Genomic DNA, 27,441 nt, shown 5'->3' with positions numbered 1-27,441 from the left:
GCTACAGAGCTTCTTCCTAAGGCAGCTTCTCTTCCTCCCATGATTCACCCTCTGCAGCATGAGGATGGATGGTGCTTTAGTGATGAACACTCCTCAAAAAGGGTAGGAAAGACGACTTGACCAGGAGAGACAGCTTAAGAGAAACCACATTGGTAAGACAAATATCCATCTTTACCTGGTGTAAGACCAGCCTGCAGTGCTAAAGTTTTTTATGACTGTCACTAGACAAGGGAAAGAGATGAAAACATTTTGGGTACCGCAGCTGCAGTCATCAATACTGTGATCCAGAGTGCAGTGCAACCCCCACCGAGCCAAGAGCCTCGGACCGAGCAGTGCCAGGAAAGGGCAAGTCAGAGACAACAGGGTGGGATCTGACAATAAGGGCTCCGTCCCTGATCCCCAGTCTAACTGCACTGGGAGAGCTGATGGATCTGAAAGAGAAGGACCTGCCTGTTGCCATTTTGGGGAGCACAGGGCTGGAGCATTACTGCTCCATTACTGCATTACTCAAGTAGCAGCGACTGTTCCAGGGTGGGATTTGAGCCATGAAAGTCAGATTGCTGCATGGTGACCTTTAATTTACCCAGAGAAAGTGAAATAAATTAATTAAATTAAATTGGGCCAAAGCAGATGCTAGCTTATTTATTAAAAAGATCAGCTTTCTCTTTCCTTCAGCCAGTTTTAGAGACAGGCAGCTCCGGGGAGCAGACCGCCATTCCAACTCAGTTGGACAAGAATAGCTACATAGAAATGGTCAGAGTGACTGTCCTGCAGCAATACCAGCCACAAGAAGACCTGGCTGTTGCTAGGAATGCCCAGCAAAGGCATGTGAGCATAGCATTGTTGCCTGCCTGCCCTCTACACTTCTTGCCTCACGCAGGTCTTCTCCCTCCTCCCACATGGGACAGTGGAAAATGATTCTTCACTGCCAACATTGTCTCCTATTGTCGTCCTTTTAAGAAATCTATTACTTGATTAGTACAAAGAAGTATTTACTTAATTTCAAAGAAACAATACTGCATCGCAAACATATAACTTGTCATTACTTTCTGATAGACTTGGGTAAGGAAGCTTGTATACAATAACAGGGTCATGTTCACAATACACGCTGGAAATGTTTTCTTTCTTTCAGTTGCAGCATTATGAAACAACTAATGCTACTGTACTGAAATAATCAACAGGCACACTTCTCCTTTTTACCCGTCCTATCTGTCCTTCAATCTGCTCCCCTTCAACAGCATGCCTAAAAGCACAGTCACATAAATAAGAGATGTGTTGCTTTCAGCCACACATGCTTTATACGCAGTCTGTTTTGGCTTTTTTCTTTTGTTCTCTGGAAACATTAATCCCTTCATTCTGAAACTATGATCCACCACATAAAGAAAAATTCAAGTACAAACCCAAACACTGTTGCTGGGTTACAGGTCAAGGTAAACTGACCAGAGTCAATGGCAACCTAAAATTCACTTACAAAAGTAAGGATTGTTCGATTACATTTGCTGACCATAGAAAGCTTCTTTCATATAGAGAAACCTAATTAAACTCATACAGTTTGAAGACTGAAGATTTGCTGGGAACAAGACATAGTCCATGTCCTTTGGAAGTAAATGGAACTAATAGCCATCATCATCATCCACATCACAGCCATAATCTGAAATATACAAAGACAAAGGCATATAAAAGATACAATATTCCAGCTAGATACAACAGAAGTATTGCTACTTTCAGGTTGTTTTTCCACTGTTTAACTAGATGGTAAGTTTTGTCTTAAGCAAGCATTTAAAAAAAATCATGTTATTTTCTTAGGGCTAAATAAAGTTTGTGCATGTACTTCCCTCAATGAAATAAAGTTATTTGTAAGCATGTATGTACAAATATCTCTTCTGACTTGTCACTGGGGCCTCATTTAGGAATACTTGACACATGGACAAATGAAATATTTGGTTTAATTTGGAGGTTAAGCTGATCAAGCCTGATTGTCACAAGTAATTTGGAACACGGTGGCTGATAAGCGGCAGCATACATTTACAAGTAGGCACGGTCCTCACTAGACATAGCCACCAAGAAAAAAGCTGACTTGTTTACATTATTCATGAATTCATAAGCTGAAACTGCAAGGGTTCAGAGATAGCTCAGAGTTCCCATCAACACCAAAGGAGGCGTGCCACAAATCCTGACCAGCGCATCTGACTCAGATCTCCAGTATCTACTTACTCCTAGAGGAGCAGCTTAAAATTTTGCCTAGATTTTTTTTATCCAGTTTTGTTTTCTTAAACAATGCTGAGTGCAGAGACTGTGTGATGTGTGTGTCAGAAGGTAAGACTGTGTGTTTCTAACGCACCAATTTGCCTTCTGTGTGCTATGATTCTGAAGGCAGCGAATCAGGTATTTTCTGTTGCACAGTCTAACCTGTGGATAGCCATTACATATGAGTATTCATTAAAGTTAACCTTTATATTCCAAAATCAATACAGTGCAACCAACATCTCATCCAAAGAGGGAAGCAAATGCTCAGAAGCAGAGTTAAATGTAATTTGTAATAATTTGAGTAGAATGGGTGAAGTTCACCGTCTGTAAATCCTGCAGTTATTCCAGGCAGACAGGTCTAAAATCTATGATGAAAGCACTTAGAAAGGAGCTATTTGTTTTGCTGATAGCTCTGCACACCTGTGTCTCAATGTTGGGAATATTCCTTTCTTTTTCTTTTCATTTTTATTGTTTTTTAACTCTGACTTTTCAGCTGTTGTCCAGACCAGACAGGGAGCAGTGGAATGTTCTCAGAATGGTTTAAAGATAGTAACATTTACAAAGAAAAAAAAGCTCAGTGACCTTTATTCTATTTTTGCGGGGGGGTTATTAATAAACATGGACCCACCCTCCCCCACACTGGTGCCTTTTCTTGGGAACATTATTCTAATAATAAATGCAGGCAACAAACTGTTTTTCCTACAGTTCAGCAACTATTTTCCAGTAGAGAAATCAATTTAAAAGCAACAGACACTCTCGTGAAATGTATACATATTGTCCATGAACACAAAATTTATAGCACTGGAAAGATTTTTGCAATAAATAACATTTCAGTAGGAAACTTACTCTCATCTTGTTTTTCACAACCCATAATTGGCAGCTCTCACTTAAAAAAATATTTTTGTGTATTTTCAAAGCTTAAGTTCCTATAGGGAAGTTTTTAATAAAGTATAAATGTGGATGTGTCCGGTTAGGAAAAAACCCTGCTTTTTCCTGCCACCAAAGAAACCTAAATTAAATGAGTGGCTTTTTTGGGTAACCCAAAGAAATTAGCACACATCTGTGTACCATACAGCACGTCATATGCTATCAATGTGACTTCTGTACTTGGTGAAGAACTACTTCCTCCTAACACTTTCCCCAGAAGTGGAGTGGGACCATTCATTCTGTTTTGAGCTGGACAGCCATGTACCCAGGGCTCAGGGACAACTGGATGTTGCTGCAGCCCTAGCTGAGGAAGGAGGCAGGAGCATGACAGCATCGCTTGGGAGGCAACGAGCGCCAAGCACTGCTAATGGAAGGGTCACTGATCCCATAAATCCTCAGATCCATGTTAATAAACCTACTTCAGAAAAATGTGTATAACATCAGTTTGTTTCTGAGAAATCCTCTTAGCTTAAAGCTCAAGAAGCAAAGTTTTCTCAGGAACAGTCTCTAAGAAGGTCAGGTTTTGGACAAAGGTGACTCCAGGCTTTCCCACAGGAATGGGCAATGCTGGAAATGTGTCCATAGCTCTGCACAGGATGAGATGCCAGAGAACAGGGACAAGCAGGGAAAACCTGTCTGTCCTCAGCTCTGAAACAACAAACCCCACAGCATCAGTAGATGATAATTTAGGCAGCAGTTTACCATTTCCTCCCATTAACTGCAAGGCACTCATGCAGTGATCATCATCATCTTCTATTTCTTCCTCTTCCACCTCTTCATCAGGGTTGTAAGCTACTGGGCCACTCTCCACTAGCACAGCTGCTGCTTTTTCTAAGCCAGGGGCTTCTGCTTGTGCACTTGGAAAAGTCACCTGCAAAAAAGGGAAAGGGACAGTAGAGCAGCCCTTCCTTTTGTTCAGTATTTGTATAAAACTTTGGCAGCTTCCAAATGATAGGACAGGAGACCTGGAAGCCCATGTACAGTGCTAGAGGCTTAGCTGTTCTAGCAGACATGGAACTTGCTCAAAGAAACGTTGCCTAAATGAAAGTCAGGCACAAAAATCCAGTTTTCACAGAATTCATAGCCAGGTAACCGAAATATTCAGAGACGGTAACAGCAGAACTAGGATCCTCTTGCAAGCACAAGGTAAGGAGAAATCTGGGAGTGAAGGCTCCTCAGTAGAGCTCTAGGTAAAAACTTACAACCTTTTCCTCATTGTGCTTGACTCACATCAGGCCTATCACACAATAACAATATTACTGATACTTTAATGATAGCAAAAATGTACCCTTCAAATCAGAGAAAAAAAAACGGTACGTATTGGTTTTGACAGCTCTTGGGTTGGTTTTATTTCAAGTCACAATGAGATATGGAACAAACAGCACTTAACATCATGGCAGAGCACTAGATTGATAATACACACCAGCACCAGGAACATTACCTATGAAATTCATCAGAATCATGATCTCCAAAGACTAACTTGGGAATTGATTATTAACGGGACCCATTTGGTATGTGTACCTGCCCAGTTAGCTGTTCCAAGGTTAGGCAGGACACAGCAGGGAGGGTGAAAAGAGGCAAGACTGCAAGGAATCAGAGGTGAACTAGGAGAAAGTAATATTGGCTCTGGTTCATTAATGACAGATCTGGGAATGGGGCACGAAGCAGCAACACAGTCTGCCCCAGTACAGCCCAGGCTCTGGTCCCTGAAGTTCTCACTTCTACAGTGGGCTCACTCTAGGGCTGTATCTCCCTCTCTCATCCAGGGAAGAATTACCACAGGAGCTTTGGTCCCTGCTATACAAACAAAATTGTAGACAGAGAAGGACCACAAAGATGATCAAAGGACTGGGAAACCATGTCAGGAAAGGATAAAGGAGCTAAGCTTGTTCAGCCTTGAGAAAAGGCTCAAGGGAGACCTTATCACCATGTTCCAGTATTTAAAGGGTGGCTACAAAGAAGATGGAGACTCCCTTTTTACAAGGAGTCACATAGAAAAGACGAGGGGTAATGGGCACAGGTTACTCCCAGGAAGATTCCCGTTGAACACGAGGAAAATTTTTCACGATGAGAACCATCAGCCATTGCAATAATCTCCCCCGGGAAGTGCTGGATTCCTCAGTGTTGGACACTTTCAAGACTCAACTGGACAGGGTGCTGGGACATTTAGCTTAGGGCATGCTTTTTCAGGAAAAGTTGAACCAGATCATCCTTGAGGTCCCTTCCAAGCTGGTATTCTATGATTCTGTGATTCTTCATCTCCATCAGCTTTGTAACACTGTACTTTTCACAACTGTTCTGTACTTGGACACTACACTACAGACTGTGACCCAAAAGAACACCCCATTAATGGCAACTTGAAGGAAACTGAAGATTAACCATTAACACTGTTTCGTCATGTACGTAATTTTGAGAAGAGAATACTTAACATACCTGTCACTACTCAGCAGTTACCAGCACTGAGAGTCATCTCCTCTACTAGGAAGGAAGGAGATGACCAGGACTGCTTCCTTGGGAAGAACAGTGGTGAGGTGCTCCTCAGAATCAGTGGTCCAAAGGAGATCAGGAAACCCCAACTCCTCTGGTCCCCACCACAAGAATAGTCCTACAGTACTTTAGGCTTTAAATTACAGTATGGAACTGCGTACTGCTGCATCTTCTGCAGTTCCATTAGCAGTAAGCTCTGATTTGGTGTTTTTAATGTATTTTTATTTATTTATAAATAAATGTATTTACTCAGGATGCAGTAACTCCCAGAATCCCTGTAACTCCAGGCACTTCAGAGGCACACCACAAGAGAAAATCCCTGTACCAGAAATTTGATAGTCTAATTATTCAAACATCAAAGCAGTACCTGAATGTGTCGTATACCATGACAGTCAACCTAAAGAATCTGCCCAAGTTTTTCAAAGTCACCTAAGGGTTTGTTCCAATAGCTCATTAATAGGGCAAAAGACACCCATTAATTTTAATAGAAAATCAAGTATTTAGACATTCAGACCACTCAAAGACAGGTTTTCATGATTTTTTAATGCTCAAATTAATCATATTATTTAGAGGCACTTCCCTCCAGTTTATTTTATATTTCCTACCGCTGCTTTTGTCTCTAGAGTGATCAAATTGAGTCTTATCTAGGTTTTCAGTATAAACAAAAATAGACACAACAGTTTGAGACGAATCAGCATCATAATATGTATCAATTTATACGCTTAAAAGTATCCATCTGCTCTGAAAAAGTGGGTGAATATAAAGGAGCTACAATTGAGTCATTATTTTTTAAAATTGCACCATGCTAATTAAAATGTGACCTTCTTCTAATTATCATGTCCACTTCCAGACAGCTATACTTCTGAAAATGTGCAGAGTTTTCTAATGAGCATAGCATAAGAAGTGAAAATGTATTTCCCCAGGCAGGATATCAAACCGCTTCTGAAAATCAATGGGTTTTAGTAATTTCAAAAATAAGGCAGTCAAATAATGCCTTTAAACAGAACTTCCTGAATTCACTTCCAGACATCCTGGACTTGAGGTTTGCACATATATTTACGGATGGATGGACCACTGGCAAAGCATGTTAAACTCCCCAAGGTAACTGGTTCACTTTCAAAAGGGTGTCAGTGTCACATGTTCATGGGGAAAAAGTAGGAGAAATATCTTTGTTTTATTAGGAGCAGAATTTTAGATACAGAGTAGACAGTTATTTTATCATACACAAAATGCTTATGTCTACTCTGTACAGTGTCAAAATAATAGTGAAAGAAAGCAGTTACCACTATGACTGATAATAATCAAGATCTCTTCAGGAGAAAATGCAAGTGCACAAAGCCATCCATAGAGGGTTTCTGGTGGCGGCCAGTTACTAGCTCTAACTTTTCTATGGCACTATTATATTTTCAAACTAAACAAACAAACCAGCCAAGGAGTAAGCCATGCTGTAAGCTGTCACTTTGTGTTTCCTCACTGGCCTCCTACAGAAGCCCAGCCCTTCCCTTGGGCCGTCGCCGGCTGAACAGAAGCGATGTTTTGCATCATCCCCCTTCTCTGCGGGGACCATCTAAGTGCTGAGAAACAGGCACGAGCTCTGCCCTTTCCTACTCGCCGGTTTGATATATACCTTTTTAGATGCTTGCAGTGAGGTTTTTTCACTGTCTAACCAGGTATTATGAGGCTGTGCTAATGTTACTGACGGGTAAGAAAGGGCGTATCTTGGTTAGAAAACAGGCAACCTTAGCTTGCAGTGTTTGCAGTAACCAGCTCCCAGTCTGATCAGAGAAGCAAGACTCACTTCTTTTGCCCTTATGTAGCACATAACCAGAGCTAGGTTGTGAGAATTTCCAGACTCCAACTGCTATACTAGAAGTGCTGGACTCTACTTACCTCTTCAGTGGCAGCCTTTTTAGCGAGCTGTGTTGAAATCAAGGGTCTTAATCTGCAAACAAGGAAATACAAAATGGTGAACATCAGAAAAGTTATAACATGCACAAGAGTTTGACAGAGTATTCACTCTCCAGACAGTGAAAGCACTTTGCCAGTTTTATGTTGTGCAATTACTTTTTTAAAGATATAAAGAGTGGATAGCCACAGATTCCACAATAATTAATACACACATTCCCTTGTAAGCATCTGCCCCAGTTCCAGATAATAAGAAAAGATGCCAGTCAACAAGCACAGTAGCGAAATCTCATCTCAAACTGCAGCCTGAGCCCATCCTGAAGGTCTTTGAAATAGATGTCATGTTACAAAAGTCAAAAGACAACTGATTTTTTTGGAAGAACACAGCCATGGTAAAAGCAAACTACATTCTGAAATGCCCGGCACCACTCTGCAACTGTTTCCCTGTGATTGATGATATATACAGGATACCCAATAAGATTATACATCCAGGGTATCAAAATAATCACAGGCAAAATTATACTTCCGGCTACAGAAATCACCATTAAAATGAAGGGCAACCTGCATACTTTGTATGAGAAATGACAAAACCTCAACATAAACATTTTGAAAAATGTTGCATATGAAAAAAACCTGCATATACGGGGAGGAAAGACAGATCAGTATTACTTTACAGCTAAGTGTTAAATATTGTTCTTTCTGAAAAACATTTCATAACCTGTTGTCTCCTTACTGCCATGAAGGCTGCTCTCAATCCATCATTTAGTGCTGCTTTCTGGTCTTTTCTCTTCATCTATATGTATCTAGTCATGAAGAGAATGACTTGCTTTCTACTGAAACACTGTTCAGACAGCTTTTCAAGTATGTCTTTTAACTAAGTCTAGGCAAACAACTTAATGAATATCAATTTATGTCTCCAGAGGTAGAGTCTTTTATGATAAACAGTATCTTTCCTCTCATTTTTCTATTAGTCATTCCTCCCTCTTCACACACAGTTACTGGTTGTCTTCCTTCTTATCTACTTCAAATAATCAGCAGGAGGAAACAAAACCCCAAAGAATAAGCAGGGGAGACTCACATCATTATCTCTGATGGAGAAGACAGTATTAAAACACAAGATATTGTCTAAGCTCCAAAAAAGTTCAGAAACTGGTCATCTCTGAAATGTTTTGCCAAGACCCAAAAGGCATTTCAGCAAACAAAGTAGTCCAAGATGCCTCCTTACAGTAGATCTAAACAAAAAGAATCCACAGGAATGCTTCAGGAGCTGTACCTCTGAATGATACAGAGCACATTTTTCTGCTACAGATACTTCTTGTCATATTTCATAATTATAAAAAATTTAAAGAAAGAAATACTCTTGACCCACATAAACTATCTCTTACTTACAAATCCTGGTGGAATTCTGAGCTTAAGAGAGAATGCATCTGAGGGCATGGACACAGTGCTCCCTATGTGCCTGGCCTCTTTCCTTTACTTAACCCGCATTGTAGTGTTTTCACAGAATCACAAAACAACTTGGGTGGAAGGAACCTTTAAAGGTCATCTAGTTCCAACCCTGCTGCAATAAGCAGGGACATATTCAACTCGATCAGGTTGCTCACAGCCCTGTTCAACCTGATCTTGAATGTTCCCAGGATAAAGGATATCTGCCACCTCTCTGGGCAACCTGTTCCAGTGTTTCACCACCCTCATAATGCAAAATACTTCCTTATAAAAATTTCCTAAAATTCGAGCCATCCTATCTATAGTCAATCATTGTTTTCCAAAAGTCACCCTGTTCGGATGCTTACAAGCACTCAGATGCAGCAATGTCAAAAGGTTATGTAGCTGAGGGATGCTAATTACCAAACAGGTTGGATTTTATTGACCTGACAGAAAAAAATCCACCCTACCAGGGGTAAGTAATGAAGGACTTTTATTTTAAACCAGTAGTAGTGATTATTGCAATTAACACTGTACCAAAGATAGCACCTATTTCCTCCTACTACCAAAAGACATTAGACCTCCCTGGAGCACCCTGAAATCCTTCCTCCCCCCAATTAAAATCAAGCTGTTGAGTAAGACTCACAAGGTAATCAGAAACTGCTGACATTTCTTTTAGAGCAAATTATACACGTGCTCACAGAGTGAAGAAAACAATCACAGCTATAGGAAGCAAAGAGTAAACATTCCAGTTTTGTTTTAATTAAAACCGTGCCCTAATGAAAATAAAAAGATTCATGCTTATGAAAAGCCTATTTGCACACCTTAGCGCTAAATCCAAGAGCTTTTCTATACCATTTTTCAGCAGCAACTGACTCTCACAGCCAAACTGAAACTAAACCTGTATTTCTGTTCCATGATAATTTCTCACAAAACACACATCTCTACCACTAGAAATATAGTGCTGCCATTTCATTTGGGCAATACAATTTCTCTCTCAGCATAGTATCGAATGCATCCTGAAGCAGTGGGTTGGATTCTCCTCTTTCTCTGGCTGTTCAACATCTGCTGCATGGTAGATCCAAAGGAGTCACTCGCAACGTCTCAGCTCGCTGTGCTCATGGTACTATGTCCTACCTACAAATGGTAGCAATGAAAACTGGAAAAAAAGGTAAAACCATCTTAAGGAGACACAAAAACTTCCCTCCCTCTGAAATAATGTCTTTGATTAAAATGTCCTAAAAGTTATAAATGTACAAAAAGACAAGTTAATTTCTCATCTTTGGCTCTCCTTACACCTATGGAGAATCCCATTATTATGTACAAAACAGTGGGGTTTTGTTTTGCTTCTTAAATGCCCAGATGCCCTGACCTCCTTAAACCAAAGCAGCTGCTACCACACCAGCCATATGGAGCAATAAATTACTGGCTGCCATGGCTACAGATATGGGCTCCTTCTGCTGTCTGGCTGCACCACAGAGGGTGGAAATAAGTGTCTTCATGGAAGAACATGACTGCTTTTGAGGCTGGGGTAGGCCTGAGTATTAATGATCAAGAAAGCACCTTGAAAAAAACAAGTAACTGAAGTATCTTGTCCAACTTTCAATGTGCATGAAAACCTCATCTGTAAAAGGCTACGAAAGTACAAATGAACACACACACACTGTAAGTGAAAAATCCTGCCCATCACAGTCCAGTTTTAACTCGGGGTTGCCAAGTTCCATAAATAACAATAACATCCTGCATTAAGATATGATCCCATATATGCTAAAGCACCAACAGTCTCTATTGAAAATGCAATGTTGCAAATGGTCTTCCCAAGTGTTTCAGCAGTTGTTCACTATGATGATTTCTAGTTCAGGGCACTTTCATTTGCAAATTAATTTTGCAGGTTAATACAATACCTCATGCGAGGCAGTAACAGAACAAGAAACATTCTGAAGAGCAATATGATCCGTAAAAGGGGAAAGAAAAGATTTCACACAGCTCCAAGTGTTATATCCACATTTCAAACTACTTCAAAAATTATGCAGCTCTACAAATGCTCATGTCAGCCAACACACGTACCACTGGAAGCAGATAATCTTGACATGCTCACGACAAAAACTAATGGCATTGTACATGGCATCAGAGGCTGCTCCCTGCTGAATTCGCCCCGCTCTCAGCTGAGGTGTGCATGATAACGTCTAGGTTTGTCCTCCAGCTTAACAATTTAAAAGAAGATTTAATATAATAGCACCTGACAGGGCAGATCACACAGACTAAACTTTCAAGGCAAGCAAATTCTCTGAAGAACATGCTTGCTGTGACAAACAAGTGTTTTTATTTTGCTTATTATTTAATAACAGAAGATTACACAGCATAGTACATAAAATAGAAAGAGCACTGTGAGGTAACAAAACCATCTCACTTGCATTAGGCTGCTCACCCACCAAAAAGGTTTATGATACCATAACAATCTCTTCAGTGCAATCCTGCAAGTAATTTGGAAACTCGCTCAAAGCTCTGTTTCTTACTGAATTTTAATTTAATCCATCCAAGTAGGGAACATCTTACTGCTGCTTACTGCCCATACTAATTTTATACATGGATGATCCCAGAATACGTGATGGAAAGCAGAGATACAACGGAGCCTATAGTCACAAGCCAGCAGTGTAATTATGCAGGTCGTTTAAGACAACTGCCCATAAAACCTGAACATTCATACCACAGGCCTTTCATACGTATGTCACTTCTGTGACAGAAAAAGCTATTGAGAAATGAGTGAACAGAGCCCAGTCAGGTTCTCCAGGCTGGCTGAGATCCTCCTCCCACCTGAGGCCAGATGGTTTTGCCTCAGGAGGTCAGTTTACCAGACATCTGCGTAAGAAGGAAATGAATATAAATGTTTATCTAGGCTAAAAGTACCCTTTAATTAGGTACCGTCAATGTTATCCTTACCGGAAAGCTGGGAATTACCTCCCTGCAAGGATTTAATGCTCTTGTTGGAAACGCAACATCAGGAGATACCAACCCACCTTTCTGCCATAAAGTCAGGACAAAGGGGTGACCCTCCTGGCCTCGGACCACTGCTCTTTTCCACAGAGCAAAACAGAGACTGCAGTCATGACCGCGACCCCAGAGCTTTTTGGGGATCCCACTGCCTTCTACACCTGCTTCTGGCTGAGAGCCGGGTGCTCACAAGAGACATTCCCTCCCCAGGAAACTGAGGCTCATGGCCAAGACCATGGCTGGTTGTGACACCAACGAATGGCTGCACGATGTCTTGAGGACAGGGGCTAGGGTGTAAGAGTGCACTGTGGCGCACCAGAAGAAGTCCAGATACAACCACAGACAACTTCAAGCTGCAAAGCAAAACAAAGCATCTCTGATGCTCACATCTTGAAACCCCAAATCACACCTTTTTTCCCTGAATCACATTCCCCAGTGACAAGGCCACAGAGACCCCAACCAATGGCAAAAGACCAGATGAAGGGCCTGTCCACATTGCAATGGGCTCAGCTCACACAGAGAGGTCTCCTGGAGCTGGCTAACCCCAGTGCTGCCAACTGCACAAATGTGACTGATGGAGCAGCAGGCAGGGTCCGAACCCTGCTAGATGCTACCAGACTCCTGGCCAGCAAGACTCGGATGCATTGAGCAGTGCTTGAGCCACCTACTTCTAACTCTGCTCCAACACAGCAGTGTAAACTCCACCAACACAGCCAGCGTTTTCTGCCCGTTTCTGAGCAAGCAATGCCACAAAAAGAGCTATTTGAAGCAGAAGAAAAGCAAAGCTGAAATGACAACAAAACCTACAGTGAAATGAGAAATTGGTCCCACTTCTGATTCCCACTCAGTCCTCTTTCATGATGGATCAGAGGAGTTTCACTTTCATCAGTGCAGCATCAGACAACAGCGCCGAGTATATCTTCAGTGCTAATGAGATTGGCCTCTTCTAGCAAATGCCCAGGCTTAAGAATCTAGGGACCAGAACTACAGGAATAAACTGGCAAAAAGTAAGAATCTCCATCATTCACTAAAGGAGATATTTATCAGCGAGGAACTAAGCATCTACGTCAGTCATTGATATGCTTTTGAAAAGCAGGAACTTTGTTATCATAACGTGAACTAAACAGCTATTTCAGAGAGGGACAGAGGCCATGATATCAGTCTTCAATATCCAGACTGAGAGCAGGCAGTATTTTTCTGCATAGCTGCAGCACTCATTCTTCAGTCAAATTCTATCAAATAGCAACTTGCTGTTCTTTCTATGGCCTAAACCAAAACATTTTCAACAGCAAAAATTAATAGAATGACATCTGAGGCCACCTTATTGGGACCAAATGAAATTATGCTACTGCAGCAGCTCCAAAACAATCTCTGCACATATCTGCTTCTAAAGGAAATTGCTGCAGACCATGGGAAATTACAATTGCTCCAGGACAAGAAAGGCTGACTGATCTAATATTTCTGGTTGACACACCTTCTTCCTGGGTTTGTCAATAAAGATACTGATGAGATCATCTCTCCACAGGTCAGGAAAATATTAGCTGAAAATATGCTATTCCTTTCACTATGAAAATTTTTCCAGATGAAATAATGGCAGCAAGGTAAATCTGCACCTTGCTGGGAAAAGCTACTTAAAATAAGGAAGCTATGAATCATTTCAACGAAGGTAAATAAGTAATCATGATGGTCTCAGTTAAGCAAGTCTAATAGAAGCGTCACTTTTAAAACACAGGTGTGAGACAACTCATGTGGCGACAATCCAAGTATGTCTATCTTGTAGGAGGCAGTCTTTCAAATGGTAACAGCGCAGAATGCATCTGTTATGGCAGAAAGCACCATTATTAGCAGATAAGGCAAATTAAATAATTTCTAAATCATGCTTGGAACTACAGTAACAGAAATGAAATTTAAAATGTTAAATGAACACACTATCATCTCAACAGAAGGATTCTGCTATTGAAAAGTTCTCAGCAGTAGCACCGCCATCTGTTTCTGGTGCAAATATATTTTTCTAGACTCAAGCAAGGCAGATTAAAGATATTTGCTTTTGGACAGGTGTTTTGATCAATCTCAACCTCATAAAAACAGCTAATGAGGAAAAAGATGAAAAGAAAAACATCTCAGTAACCTGCAGTCTCTGAAAACAATCCACTGAGATTGTTATACCCAAAGGTGATGCCAGATTTATCGTTAGATCTTCCCCGTTGACATTACAAGGACAAAAATCATGCTAGGCAAAACAGTAACTCACCTCTTCCACCACCTAGGATAGCACATATCACTGTGCAAATTAAGCTTCCCTCATCTGTTTATGCAGGCAAACTAATAATCCAAAATTCAGGAAACTATAGATTCTTACAAGTAATCCATCAAGGAATAAACATGGATAACACTTTATTTTTCCTTGTGTCTGGTCTATGATACATTAAAGAGCAATTTCACTGCCAGCCATCTGGAAATCAATGTATTCCAAGCTTTATTTTATGATTACCAACATTCCCCTTCATAACTCATTTCTAATTATAAGCAATAAATCATTCCTTCTTGCTTGTAATTTGTAACAGCCAATTAAGGCAAACCTCTTATTTAAATAGCAAATCTAGCTTTAAAACATCACATATTTCGAGGTATGCACAGAACGTCTAATCAAGCAGCTGAATGGTAGAATAATGATTTAATGTGGCTTTTGCAGCCAGCAAGGAGACAATTGTGGTAGAACTGGCTCTCTCCTGTGCACCATGTACACCAGAACTTTAAAACTGAAAGCACAGGTCTCATCTGATTTCCTGCAGAAGAGATTGATACATAGCAATACGTAAACCAGGACAGGGAAGTCTAGTGTCAAGGCTCCCCTTTACCCTATCAGGAAATGAATAGAGGCTGTAACAGGAGAAGGTCTAGTAAGAAGTTCGGGGCTTTTTCTAATTACGAACTAACACTGTAAGAACACAGCTCTAAATCTAAAACTAAAAAACACCAACTCAAGCAGCTTTTCCTGTGCCTGGATTTGTGTTCAAGAACAGACTGGCCTCCTCCTCCCAAGCCAAAGGACACCACAATGCACTGCCCAGGCGCTTGCTACCTCAGCATCTCTCTGCCACAGAATCACAGAACTGTTAGGGTTGGAAGGGACCTCTGGAGATCATCTAGTCTCCAGAGAGGGAGACTCCATGACCCTCCTGGGCAGCCTGTGCTCTGCAACCCTCAACGTAAAGCACTTCTTCCTCATGCTGAGGTGGAATTTCTTATGGTGTCAGCATATAGCATGGCACTTAGCATGAGGATGTCACTCAGATCACTCCTCCCCATCCCTCCTGGACAGGAGAGGATCAAGCAGAACAAAGCAGTGAAACAGTCTGCAAAGAAAAGCATATAACCAAATAAATCCAGATTATTCCTTTGTGGAGAAGTCTTTAATGGTGGTTAACATTACAGCAACTCTTCCCAAGAAAAAATACTAAAGAAATGCAGTGGAGGACGTCAGATGAGACCAAACAGGGTGGGGTGGGTCAAAAAGCACTGGTGAGGACACTGGGAAGTTTTTACTTCTATTTGTTCTTCAGTGTAGGTCTGAGTAACAGGCATGTGAGTGCAAATACAAGAGAGAGGCTTCTTAAAAATAGCTCTGCTGGGATTTGTCCGTTAGGAAAAAACCCTCACTCTTGTCAGAAAAGTATTTGATACAATTTTGGATACAGAATTTACGACATGAGAAACTGATCTGAGGAACATGGAAGTGGTTCCCACTGAGATTTTATTCAGTCATCACACAGCTCTAGTCTGTTCCAGCTTCACATTGTGTCATCTGGTAAGCGTTTACAGTAGGAATCAAGGGAACTGGATTTGGAAAAAATCCATCACAACTGACCTAAATCTGATCTGACCTGAATAATCCAGATAAATACCAAACTCAAAAATGGCTAGACAGAAGCAAGGAGAAGGAATTCATCAGCTGCAGGAGTCATCTAATGATTTCTCTTTCCTTAACCATACATGAGGGTTATACACCCCACTTTTTTATTCCCAAACAGCAGTAGTGATGGAGGCTATGTGAGTATCTCCTTGTACCAAAGGTGTCAAAAGCCAAATGCACAAGCACTGCAGGCTCCACTGTGTTCCCTTTCCTTTTAAGACACCATTCATTCCTGAGAGAGCAGCACTTGGAAGCAGGGAACGGAAGATAACAAGTAAATAAGAAAATCCAAAGAGAACACCTTCAAAAGGCACTGGCAACCATGTCAGTACTATCTGGTCTTGTCTTTGTCATAGTTACCCAAAGCCATCCCAGAGAGTGGCCTTGGCTGGCACGGTGCATGGAATATGGTGCTACAACAGCCACGTAGTTGCGGGTAATGCCATGTTTGACCCACAGTCACACTTGCCCAACTTGCAAAAGTGTGTCACATTCACAAGCTGTCCCATCACCAAGGCTTGCCCGTACTGCTGCTTCAGGGTGTGAGGTTATGCTGCTAGTATCACTTTATTCCAAGTTGAAGATGTACAGGTGCAGCACCATCTAAGCAAATACACAGCAAGTCTCCAAACATGGATCACTATTTTTGTAGAACTTGTAGCGAAGCGTTCAACAAAAAGCTTCACTGCTTTCAAGACTTATCCTCTTTTTGTGAGAGATCTAAGTATTATTTATCAGTGTTCTCAAAACACAAGGCAAAGACATCTTAACATCTGGTTTAGTCTCTCAGAAATGAGAACAAAACACTAAGAAGGAAACTCAAAAATCATTAGCTTGATGTTGGCGAAAACTGGGCAATATTTCTGGCAAAAGCTCTGGATGAGGATGCAACAAAAAGGCCTGTGCAAAACTGCGAAGGGAGGAAGAAACAGACACCAAAGCCTATAAATTTAATTTTGAAAATAAGGCGTCATTCTTATTATGCCTGTGGATGTATATTTTCCCCATATAAAGTTTTAAAACCTTTACATAAACTATACTTCTAAGCAAGGTTGTAATTAGCTAGGGGCAGGCTTGGTTATAATTACAACTTGTAGAGACACACATTATGGAAATGCTTAGCTAACAATCATAGTGATGCTCTGCTGATGGCTGAAGTCAGGCTGGCATATGATTGCTGTGTAACCATCCCAGTACTTTCTGTCTTGTGTAAACTGGGCTCCTTAATGAAGCCTGTAGGACCGGCCTGTCAGGTCTTCCTCCGCAGCTGTGCCATACCTTGCTCGTATGCCGAGCTTTGCTGCCACTGATACTGTGATGCCCTGTGTGCCTGCATCTAGCTTCCCTCCTGCTTACAAGTACGCTGTCGATACCTGTCCTCATCTCACCAGGAGATGCCGTACCAAAGGGAACAGAGAACATGGTAGAGGGATGAAACTGCACCATTTCAGAAACATGCAAGATCAAACTGGATCCGTGCATTAATCAGCCAGATGTCATCACACTGTGAACATTCATCTGGTACAGCCTTTCTCAAAGTTAAAATGAAGTTGATCCCACATCCCATCCCCAAAATCCAACAGGATCCTCTACTGGAAGAATATCTCTCCAAGTCAAAGTTCCTGTAAAACTGCAAGTTCATAAAGCTCTCTCACACCTTTGGATTTAAACTCTACTGACATAAGAAAGTAAACTGTACCCTTTTATTCCAACCTTGGAAGCTGCTTGCATGGCAGTCTCTACTTGTTTGTCAGTAAGCATGGATAATACAGTGCAAAACCAGTACAAATCATTTGGAAAATGGCTATTTACCATCAAATACGACACAAGTTTAAAAGATGCATTGCTACACACTATAGCTGCTTGCTTGCACATACTGTTACGTGCTAATGAATCACTGAACTGAGCGGCAGAAGCACTTCATGTTATAAAAAGCCTATCTCCTTCACAATGCATTTGGTACATGTAAATAGATGAGTGTAAAAATTCAGCCACATTTTTGACAGAAAGAAAATTCCAAGTGGAAATGTTAAGACGAAAACCAAAATTAATTGCTGGTTTAAAATCTGCGTACAATATATTCAACTCCTTCCAAAAAAGCAGGACGCTACTTTTGATGTGGGGAGCAGACAGCACCATCTTCTCCAATGTCTTGTGTAAGCTCCACATTACACGTCTGTAACTAAGTTAGGCTAGCTATTGGAGGGGATCCTACATGTAAAGCAGACTTATTTAATAGTGGTTTGTTTTAGTACAGTTTAATACTAGTGTTAACAGACACAAGTTAGCCAATAGAAACCTCATTCAAACTGCAGAGGAGGTGCCTCTCAAGCTGGTTTAACTGGATCTATTTGAAAACCTCTCCAGGTGAAGCCCATGCTGCTTGCAGTCAGCTGCACAGGGCTGGTGAACGGGACAGCTCTGCTTGGGCCACCAGCCCCTAATTTGGCTCAGTCAAAATAAGGAGCAAAACAAGTTAGCAAAGAAACCTTTGCTGACTATTACCTTTTGAAATTGCTGGAGTTTCTGAAGTTTGTTAAAGGGCACTTGCGAAAGCAGGTTTAGCCGGCAGATCTGAGGGACAGCAAGAAGCAGCTGAGTTCAGCTGGGAAGACGGCTCCTGATGCCTCCTCTTCACCAAGTCTTCACCTGGATGGATGGAAGGTGGACCCCAATCTTACACATTCAGATGGACTAAACTTCTATATATGGGCATTTGTCCTCTCTTGTCAAAGCAAATCACAGCAAAAATGATGTGGCAAAACCTGCTTAAAAATCCTTTACTACACCTCATTTTTTTTACCTGTCCCTTTCAAGAAATTGTGGCCCCCAGTGCTTAGGTCTTTGGCCATCAAAAATGCAGCATCTGAGAAAGGTCAGTGTAAAAGCCGAAAAGTGATTCCTACAGCTGAACAATGTCCTTTCCTCCTCTTCACTGCAGCTACAGAAGATGCATTAAAAAGAAAATTACTGTAGCTACAAGGCTCCATCTGAAAACTGCTCATCCACAACCTCAACTTTGTGTACACAGCAATAATAAAATGCTCTAACAGTTGCAGTTGCCTTTCAGCACTGTGCTGCTCCCTTGGACATGTACGGCTACAGATGAAATAGGCCATCTGAGAAGGAGTAATATACATGCTGGGCAAGCTACATTCCTAGCACAGTTATTAAGATATGGGCTGTGAATAGTAAAAAGAGTTCAACTGACCATGAAACATGCAAATACTACAATAAACAGATACTTATACACTGCCTTATTTATACAAAGTTCCTCCTTTCCACCCTATTATTCATATTTTGTCACTGTATTCTGTGAAGTTCTGGAGGCAATTTTTGACATACAATAGATTTTAGTACAATTCTAGTAAGAAGGAGTAAAACATGAAACAAACACTACCCATCTCAAGTAAATCCCTACTTCTTCCTCTGTATCCAGGAGACCTTGCACTTGAACCCTGCCATGAAATAACAATTGTATCAAACAGAGAGAGTACATTCCCACTGTAGTTTAAATCCTTCTAAATATTAACCTATGTTTGAAGATCAATAAAAAACCTGTAATTTGAGTTTAACATGCTTTTTTTTAAATTTTGAACTTTAACTCCTTGTATTAAAAAGTCACAGAAAATAAACCAATATTCCTGCATGACCTGAGCTACTTAAAGCTAAGTGCTAAGAATTATTGTGAGATTTGGTATGTACGGACCCTTTCTAGGCTTTGTGCTGCATGCATCCCTCTCCAAAGGGGCTCCCTGCTGTACACAAAGAGAAGGCTGTTTGGGCTGAAGTCACAACTTCAAAGACCAGTAGCACAAAATTTGCCAACTTACTTGGCCATTCAAGCAAATGTCAACTGAAACAAAAGCGCACCAAGGAAAGTTGTTACCAAATGCCACGCTAGGAAAATAATGCAGATTTGTATCGATGATCAACTTAGCTTTCACTAAGTCTAACAAGCAAGTTTGCTTATGTTCTTTTTCATCACCATGCTCATTTTGCTCTGTAAAGGCATTTTCGAAGCATCAGTTAAAGGAAAAAACTCTAATTGAAAAAAAAACAGTGACACCCCCTTTTTTAAAGAAACATTAGTCTTGAATGCATTAAGTTTAGATTTCCTATATTCTGTACTTGGTGAAAATATGCAGCAAATGCCTAAGAAGTGCTTGGTCCCATGAGACAACAGTCGGCACAAACTCACTTGTAATACATGTCTGCCTTTCAGCTGTTTAAATCTCCATACACAGCATTTCCTTTATCAGCACCACAGCATCATTCCAGTTTGCCTTAGTTTTTTTTTGTCTACAAAGTGTTGTGAGAACATCAATACTTGGCAACCTAACACTTGGGGTTTTAGCATGACACTACAGATCCCTGTGTTACTTTGCTCAGTTAGTTAGCAAATGTTACAGCAAATAAATAGATGTAGAAAGTATTTTTTTAATACAATGTGCCATATTGTAATGTAAACACTTTTCACTGTGCATGTTTTTATGTAAAAAGCTTTTCAGAGTAAACTGTCTTAAAGGAACTGAATCAAATTTAAACAAATGCATGACAAACTTACATCTGGAAATTAAGTTGGTAGTGATTTATGACCCTTTGATATGAATTTTCAGTCTTTCTTTTAGAACAAGAATATATTCGTTCAGAAGTCTTATGACTGGCTTCAATGGGAAGATTACAGCTGAAGCTCTTCTAAGGTTCTTGTTACCTCTGGGCTTCTGAGTGTTAATACTTATTTGAAAATCTTAAAAGATGAACAAGAAAAACACAGAAACCTCATATACAAAACACATGCTTCTACCACAAACACACGGTGTTAAAAACAGTTGCCAACACTGGCAAAAGTTGATCCATCCAATGCTGAACTTATTTACTGCCTCTGCATCTTCCCACTGAATTCTGATGTCCATGCAAGCTGTCTGAACATTTGAATTCCCCATCCATCTCACAAAAGTGAAAAATACACTCCAGAAACAGCATACGAGTGATGTGGCATTTTTACCAAATGGCAGCACCATGCAGAGAGCCCTGAAGCAGATTTCTCTCATCTCTCGACAAAAGAGATACAGGGAAGTCATTGAGAGAGTGCTGTCCCTCTGGTTGCACCCTGGACTCCTGGCCCATCAGTCCTCCTGGCGGCACAACAAGCGTGTTTAGCAAAATCGTATTGGAACAGCCTTTCCTCATCTGCCATACACTGATCCCTGCGATACCTCCATGGGCCCTATGAACAGCTGACAGTATTTAATGCAGAAACAAAATCACGCCTACGGTGTGCTACATCTCCCAGGAAGCTCAGGGCACAGGCTTAGGAGGTTGGGACCACCGAACCCTTCCCCGTAAGACATCACCTAAACAATTTCTCCGAGATGATGCAGGAGATACCAGCCTGATGCTGACACCTGACCCACTGAGCGCGGCTCTGTCCTCCTCTCATTTTGCAATATTCAAAGGAGACCCCATCAGACTCTCTCCCCAGCTTTGTCAACAGCAAGACAGACCAAGCCAAAGGCAATTGCTCCCAAATGCTGGTATCTACCTTGGCCACTAAGCAAGTGCAGGTGTGTACCCTCTCACATGCCCAGCATTTTTGCAGACCAGCTTTTGTTTTCCTTTCATGTACACATTTCAACATCACAGTTTAGATAAGATGATGTGCAAGACCCCCACCTTTTTTAATGGATAATAACATCCTAAGTTCCGTAGGTGTCTTTAGGAGCAAAAGCTAAAAAGTTAGACTCTACATGTCAAACTGCAACACAAAGTTGGCTTCAGTTCTGACATAAATAGCATGCAAGCCTCACGTTTATTAAAAACAGATGAAAAAAGTCCCAATTCTTTCTGAATAGCAGAACTACTGAAGAGACCTGGTAGAGTTTAGCACAGCAGGAGTTTTAGTTGCCTATCACCACACGTTTAAACACTTGAGGACTTTGCAATAAGTGCTGAATTAAATTCATCATCAAAAGACAAAATCCATGTTCTATCTGCCAAAACCTTTAGCAGCCTAAACAGAAAATGTCACAATTGATTTTCAGCAGCAGTACACAAATAAAAACCAACATTTTCAGGTCTTTAGGGGATAGACAGATAGACAGATAAACAGCATGACAGACAGATGGATTTGTTGCTATAGGTAATTTTTTACCCCTCCTAAGCAAAAATCAGGCTTCAAACTGATTGAGAGATCTGAACAGATTAAGAAAAAAACACAACTAATGAGTAATTTTATTTTTAAATCCTGTGGTCTGTCAGAACCAGCAGCCTAGAGGTACACAGTGAACATTTTTTTTTTTTTCTAAAGCGCTACTGTTTTATTTGCATTAAGGTTAAAGAGCCTCCTCTCTCCTTGACTGGTGTCAGATATAATAAAACAAAAGCATTTGAAAGGAGAAAAAAAGGCCAAACAAAACACAACACCCTGAGCTATTAAAAGTGCTGGTTTGGAGGTTATTTTACTCCCTATTTCTCTAACAAAGTCATAAATTAAATCTGGGCTCACTCTGCACTCACAGAACCAGTATTAGAGGTATGTGTGCAGAGCCTCCCAAAATACAGACCCCCTCACACCTCAGCTGGCTCCAGCTCTTGCCAGCTGGGAGATGCATATTTTGTGGGAGGAAGCAGGGCTTGCGTATTCACAGGTTCTCTCTTCTCTCTAAATCTAGCAGGGCTTTTAATACTCTTCATTTAAACAGTGCAGTGAAACACAGAGTGGAAGAAACACAAGCCAAGGACCGTAAACTCTCAAGGCTGACTTGCAAGCATTTATTAAACATACGATGTTGGCAAGCTGCAGTGGCTGCTGAGCTGATAAGCTGTCTGCTGTGCTTACAGACAGGCTCCCACATTTAAAAGGACTGAGAAATAAGCAACTTTGTAATACTGCTATAAGGGAATTAATGCTAATATTAGAAAAAAAGAGTGTGAATAATCAGGCTCTGCCAAATGCAGTCCTACTAAGCAGCAAGCTGGACCATTTCCAAAAATACCAAGTAACCTGCTTTCATATAACCTTTTCGACATGGATATCTGACCTGCATCCAGGATCACAGAAAATTAAGACTGTAGTTTCCCCTTCTGCTTGCTACACTAAAAAAAAAGAGAAAAAAATAGAACAAAACACCCTCCCCCCCCAACACCCCCCTCCCCACCCCCAAACCTCAACGTGATTGTTCTGATTTAGAATGGTAAAATGTCTGAGAAAGGCAACCTGAGTGGGGAAATAATTAACTGAAGATTTTTTTCTTTAGGACTAAACCCACTTCAGCAGGGTCAACAGAAGCAAAGGCAGAGAGGTCAAGATGTTTCCAAACCCTTCTGCACTTCTACTTGTATTATTAGCTGGGGGGGGAAGTCAGAGGATCCTATGTAGGGAGATGAAACCGGGCCAGCCTGACATCCTCCTCTGTCACCCATTAGTGACCAGGACATGCATTATCCTCTGCTTTGACACAGTTTACGCTCACCTTCATCTACAGAGGGCCCACAGAAGTAAGTAAATGCTCCACCATCACCATTTATTGCTTTCTGCTTCTGTGAGTGCCTTAAGGAAGAAATTCAGACTTAATCTATCAGACACAGCTCCAAAACCAGACAAAGATCTTCTTATGTCACTTCAGTATTTGGCCCTCAACCTGTATTTTGACTGCTGTCTCCAAACATGGCACTCACCCTTACCGCCACTGAGACTTCCCTCCTGCTGTTCTGCTGAAATTAGCCTTTTCCTCAGTTCTGCCATGCCATATGCTGCTGTTTCCCTCATCTATGCTCCAAATGCTTCAACTCTACTATGCTATAGATAGCATTTCAGTGTTTCCTCCAGATCATCACTATTTTGTTTCTTGCTGAAACCACCCTAATGACTACAATTCTCTCCTCCACAGAAGCAAATGGTTCTCCAAGACAGGCCTAATGCCTCTCTAATCTGTCATGTGCTGCTTCTCCACTGCGTGGCCCAAATTGGTTCTTTTGTAGAGCCTCATATCTAATTTGCAGTCCACTATCTCTCTATCTCTTTCAGCCTTATGGCTTTTACAGCTTCTGCTCCCATGTATGTCTGCATTTCAGATTATATTTCTTTGGATGCATTAGCCTGGATTTTTTCCAAGATGCTCTTTTTTATTTCCTGCTCTCAGTTATATTTTTTTTCTTAGTGGCAGTGCTTTGCACGGCCCTTTTTGGTCTTCTTTGCTGTATGACTCACTTTATTGTCTCCTGCAGATTTCATTAGCACTGCTCTCCATCTCATTATGAAGTAGGACTGAATTTTACACATTGTTCAAGCTTTCCACAAAACATCTTCTTGCAAGTTAGCACCCTCCTTGCTGTCTGCCTGGGCAGACATGGTACTCAAAAGGAAAACTCTTGGGGTAAGAGAATCTTCCTGGACAGACAGTTTCCTGAAGTGCTATGAGGAAAATGCTAGCGGTGTTAGAGGAGCGGTGTATGTTAACACCGTTAGCTCCTGGAAGAGTTTGGTTTTTCCCATGACCTGTTTTGTTAGGTATTTGAAGGTAACTCCTGCCAGGAACAGATGGTGTTCAAGCAGACAACTGGGCAGGGATCTATAAGAGTGCACTGAGATGGTGCTGTGTGTAAGTCTGGCCAGTTACCCAAAACCCGGTACAGGAGCAGCTAAAAGGCATTGTTTCTGAAAGAAAACGTAATAAGTAGGACAAAAAAAAAAAAAATACAGGTGAGGAAATTGAAGAAACTTTCCGATACAAGGATGGTGCCCTGTCTATTAGCTCCGTTTTTTGAAGCATTTGTATCAAATAGTCTACAGATGGTTGGATGTGAGTAACGCTTTGACACGTGCCTGTATAAAAGAATATGATAATGATCTTTCACAGATGTGATGGCACAGTTAAATCAGCGGACAAGAGAAGCACTTTTTGAGAAACACTTAAACCCAAACAAATCTTAATCCTCCACAAAATGCCTTCAAGTGGCTGAATAAATTTCCTCCCCATTTTTACTCCAATATTATCTTACTTCAGATCAGAAAAAGGATAACATAGGCGACCTGCAAATTAATTACACTATACATTGTGTACGTGTTCCAGATAATCCCTGCTAACTGTCCAAAAACATTTCATTTTCAGAAATTGCATACTCCCCCAGCATAAACATTACTAAGGATGCAAAATAAAACCAGAAGGGATTCATCTCCTTTCTAAATACTGCACAAGTAACTACCATCTATGTAATCTTAATGCTGCCTCAACACAATTTCCAAAATTGAATACAAAATTGAGAATAAATTGTTAGGAGATTACTCTTCAAGAGAACTACTGCCAGTAATCTCCTAGTAAAACCTGTTACTTTGACCTTTGTGCATATTTTTTAACATCTCCACTTGCTGCAATGTTTGTGTGAGTCTGAGTGCAATGAGGAGCCCATTTAGGAAGAAGTCCCTTGTGCATTACACCTCAACAAGCCACAAGCTTGAAATATCAATGGAACAGTTTAAAATATTTACAGACACCAAGGTCAAGCTCTGGAGATCCTGGGCAGAAATCTATCACACTCTGAAACATTTCTTTCAAACTTTCCCCCCTCAAAAATGTATGTTAAACAAAGACTTAAAAGCATTGTTTTAAGCAAACTCTGCAGAGGTAGGGAAACGCATACAGACTATGTTTCCTCTGTCCATAATTCACCTTTTCTGCAATACATAGATAACATTAATCTTTACAATGCCCCCTATAAAATCTAGATGCAAGGGGTCCTAACCACAAGATTTCATGCCTTTATTTTGAAATACAGCATTTCCGGGGAGCAGGGGATGCTGCAGGTGGGAAGCCAGAGACAGCACTATAATTTCAAGTGCCAAACACTGCAGCAGAAAAGCCCCATAAAGCTGTTTACCAAAGACAGCCCTGATACACTATTACTCATCAGGGGACAGAAGGGCCAGAGCAGCTGCTGCACTTCAGATTGTGATGTAATGCATTGTACAGTTGCAGAAGCTCCACTAAATGCCCTGAGGATTCATCACCCATTGTATGCTAGCTCCACATTTATCTCATAGCAGTGCATATATTTACCACTTAATGGACATATAAAGAGCTCCACACTTTGGAATATCACAGTCCATTTAAAATTCATTTTTTGCCCCTTAAGCATCTCTCCCTGGTACATTATCTTTAAATTATTTTGATTAGGGCATCTTAAGCATAGTCAAATAATTTTGATTACGATAAGACATTTTAATAAGCAAGTAATTGAGGGAAACTTCTAGTTTTCTGTAGGCGCCATTTTGAAAAGAGCCATTTGCTCTGTTCCTCCCACTTCAACAGCAACAGGCTCCTTCTCATTCTTATCATCAGCTGAATGGTATGGAAGAACTATAAAGACCACAAAATGATACTTGCATAGCCATTAACTGCTTGCTGCAATCAAGGCAATAATTAAAACCCATTAAAAGTAAGTCACGTGCTGATGGAGCATCAGACTCAACCCTTTCATGGGACAAGAACTGTTACTGAAAGTGACAACTTCCTGGCTCATCAGGATACCTGCAGAAAAAAGGCCCCAAGAAAACTTGTGATTTTTTTAACAAGGTCCTCTTCTATCTCGTGAGGTTTTCACTGCCAGATGGTCAATAGGAATGCTAATAGAAAGAGTTGAAGCCAAAACAAATCTGCCACTTTTAATCAATCACAGGCAACTGTGTCATCAATAAGCAACACGTGTTACGAGAAACTCCCTTTCGTTTGCTACATGCAAAGTTGGTAACACCCATGTACTCATTGCTGATACTGGGCAACTCTGTAGTAGGCATTTTTGAGGGTTAAAGATTTTTCTTTACCTAGCAATACTGTGATTTTGGATTCACCCTGAAAATTGCTCAAAAGAGCAACAGTCACTAAATATTAGAAGACATTTAAATAGTGGCTCAGTTGAGAGAAAAACCCCAAAACCAAACAAACAGCAAACCAAAACCAAAAACCCCATCACCAAAAGTTCCAAAATTCTTATTAAATCAGCCACTACGTAATAGAAAATCACTCCTTATTTTCGAGTCTTTGTCTACACACGCAAGGTGCACTCTTGAGTGCATGGAAAAGTAATTATAAAAGGATAACTATGCGACATGCTGACAGTCCACCTATTTCTCACTCCACTCCAACCCCTCCAAACGTGGGGACCACAAAATCCGAATGAGGTAAAAGTCACAAAATTACCAAATTCCTATTCCCTTTGTGAAAATTAGAAGTAGGAAGAGGAGACCCAAAAGAGTTGACCATGTCCCACACTGGTTATGAACTGGCTGACAGCTATGTGCTCACACCGGAAAATCCACCTCTGCTTGCAGCAAAGTCTCACAGAGGAGAGCTGAGGCTCTTGCTCCAGGGGAGGAAAAGCATAAATCAAGGGAAAAACAATGGCAACTGGTAGAAAACTAGACTTCACTACTTCCACTGCGCATGGTAAAGGTTGCTTTACAACCACGTTTTTAAGAGGGGCTTCCAAATTTGGCCTCAGTAAGAATTGTGTCTTTTTGCTTTCACTGTTGTCCACCATTGTTTCAC

The 27,441-nt window shown here is 40.9% G+C and overlaps 1 protein-coding gene across 6 annotated transcripts in view; it reads right to left on the bottom strand.

Annotated features, from left to right (window-relative positions):
• Positions 1-901: 901 nt before the first annotated feature.
• The window catches only part of BRF1 (BRF1 RNA polymerase III transcription initiation factor subunit), a 174,121-nt gene continuing 147,581 nt past the window's right edge, over positions 902-27,441 (bottom strand). For all 6 annotated transcript variants that reach the window (XM_057416143.1, XM_057416144.1, XM_057416145.1 and 3 more), the window contains 3 exons: positions 7,552-7,603; positions 3,877-4,045; positions 902-1,651 (listed from right to left, as the gene is read on the bottom strand). In XM_057416143.1, the coding sequence (XP_057272126.1) occupies positions 1,614-1,651; positions 3,877-4,045; positions 7,552-7,603 (259 nt within the window). In that variant the 3' untranslated portion in view covers positions 902-1,613. The remainder of the gene's footprint in view (positions 1,652-3,876; positions 4,046-7,551; positions 7,604-27,441) is intronic.

Source organism: Pezoporus wallicus, unplaced genomic scaffold (genome assembly GCF_028554395.1).
Source record: "Pezoporus wallicus isolate ANWC-B61680 ecotype Strahan unplaced genomic scaffold, APGP_CSIRO_Pwel_v1 scaffold_2146, whole genome shotgun sequence".
Taxonomy (NCBI): domain Eukaryota; kingdom Metazoa; phylum Chordata; class Aves; order Psittaciformes; family Psittacidae; genus Pezoporus; species Pezoporus wallicus.
The sequence above is the reverse complement of the archived record's forward strand: the minus strand, read 5'-3'. Positions and strand labels throughout refer to the sequence as shown.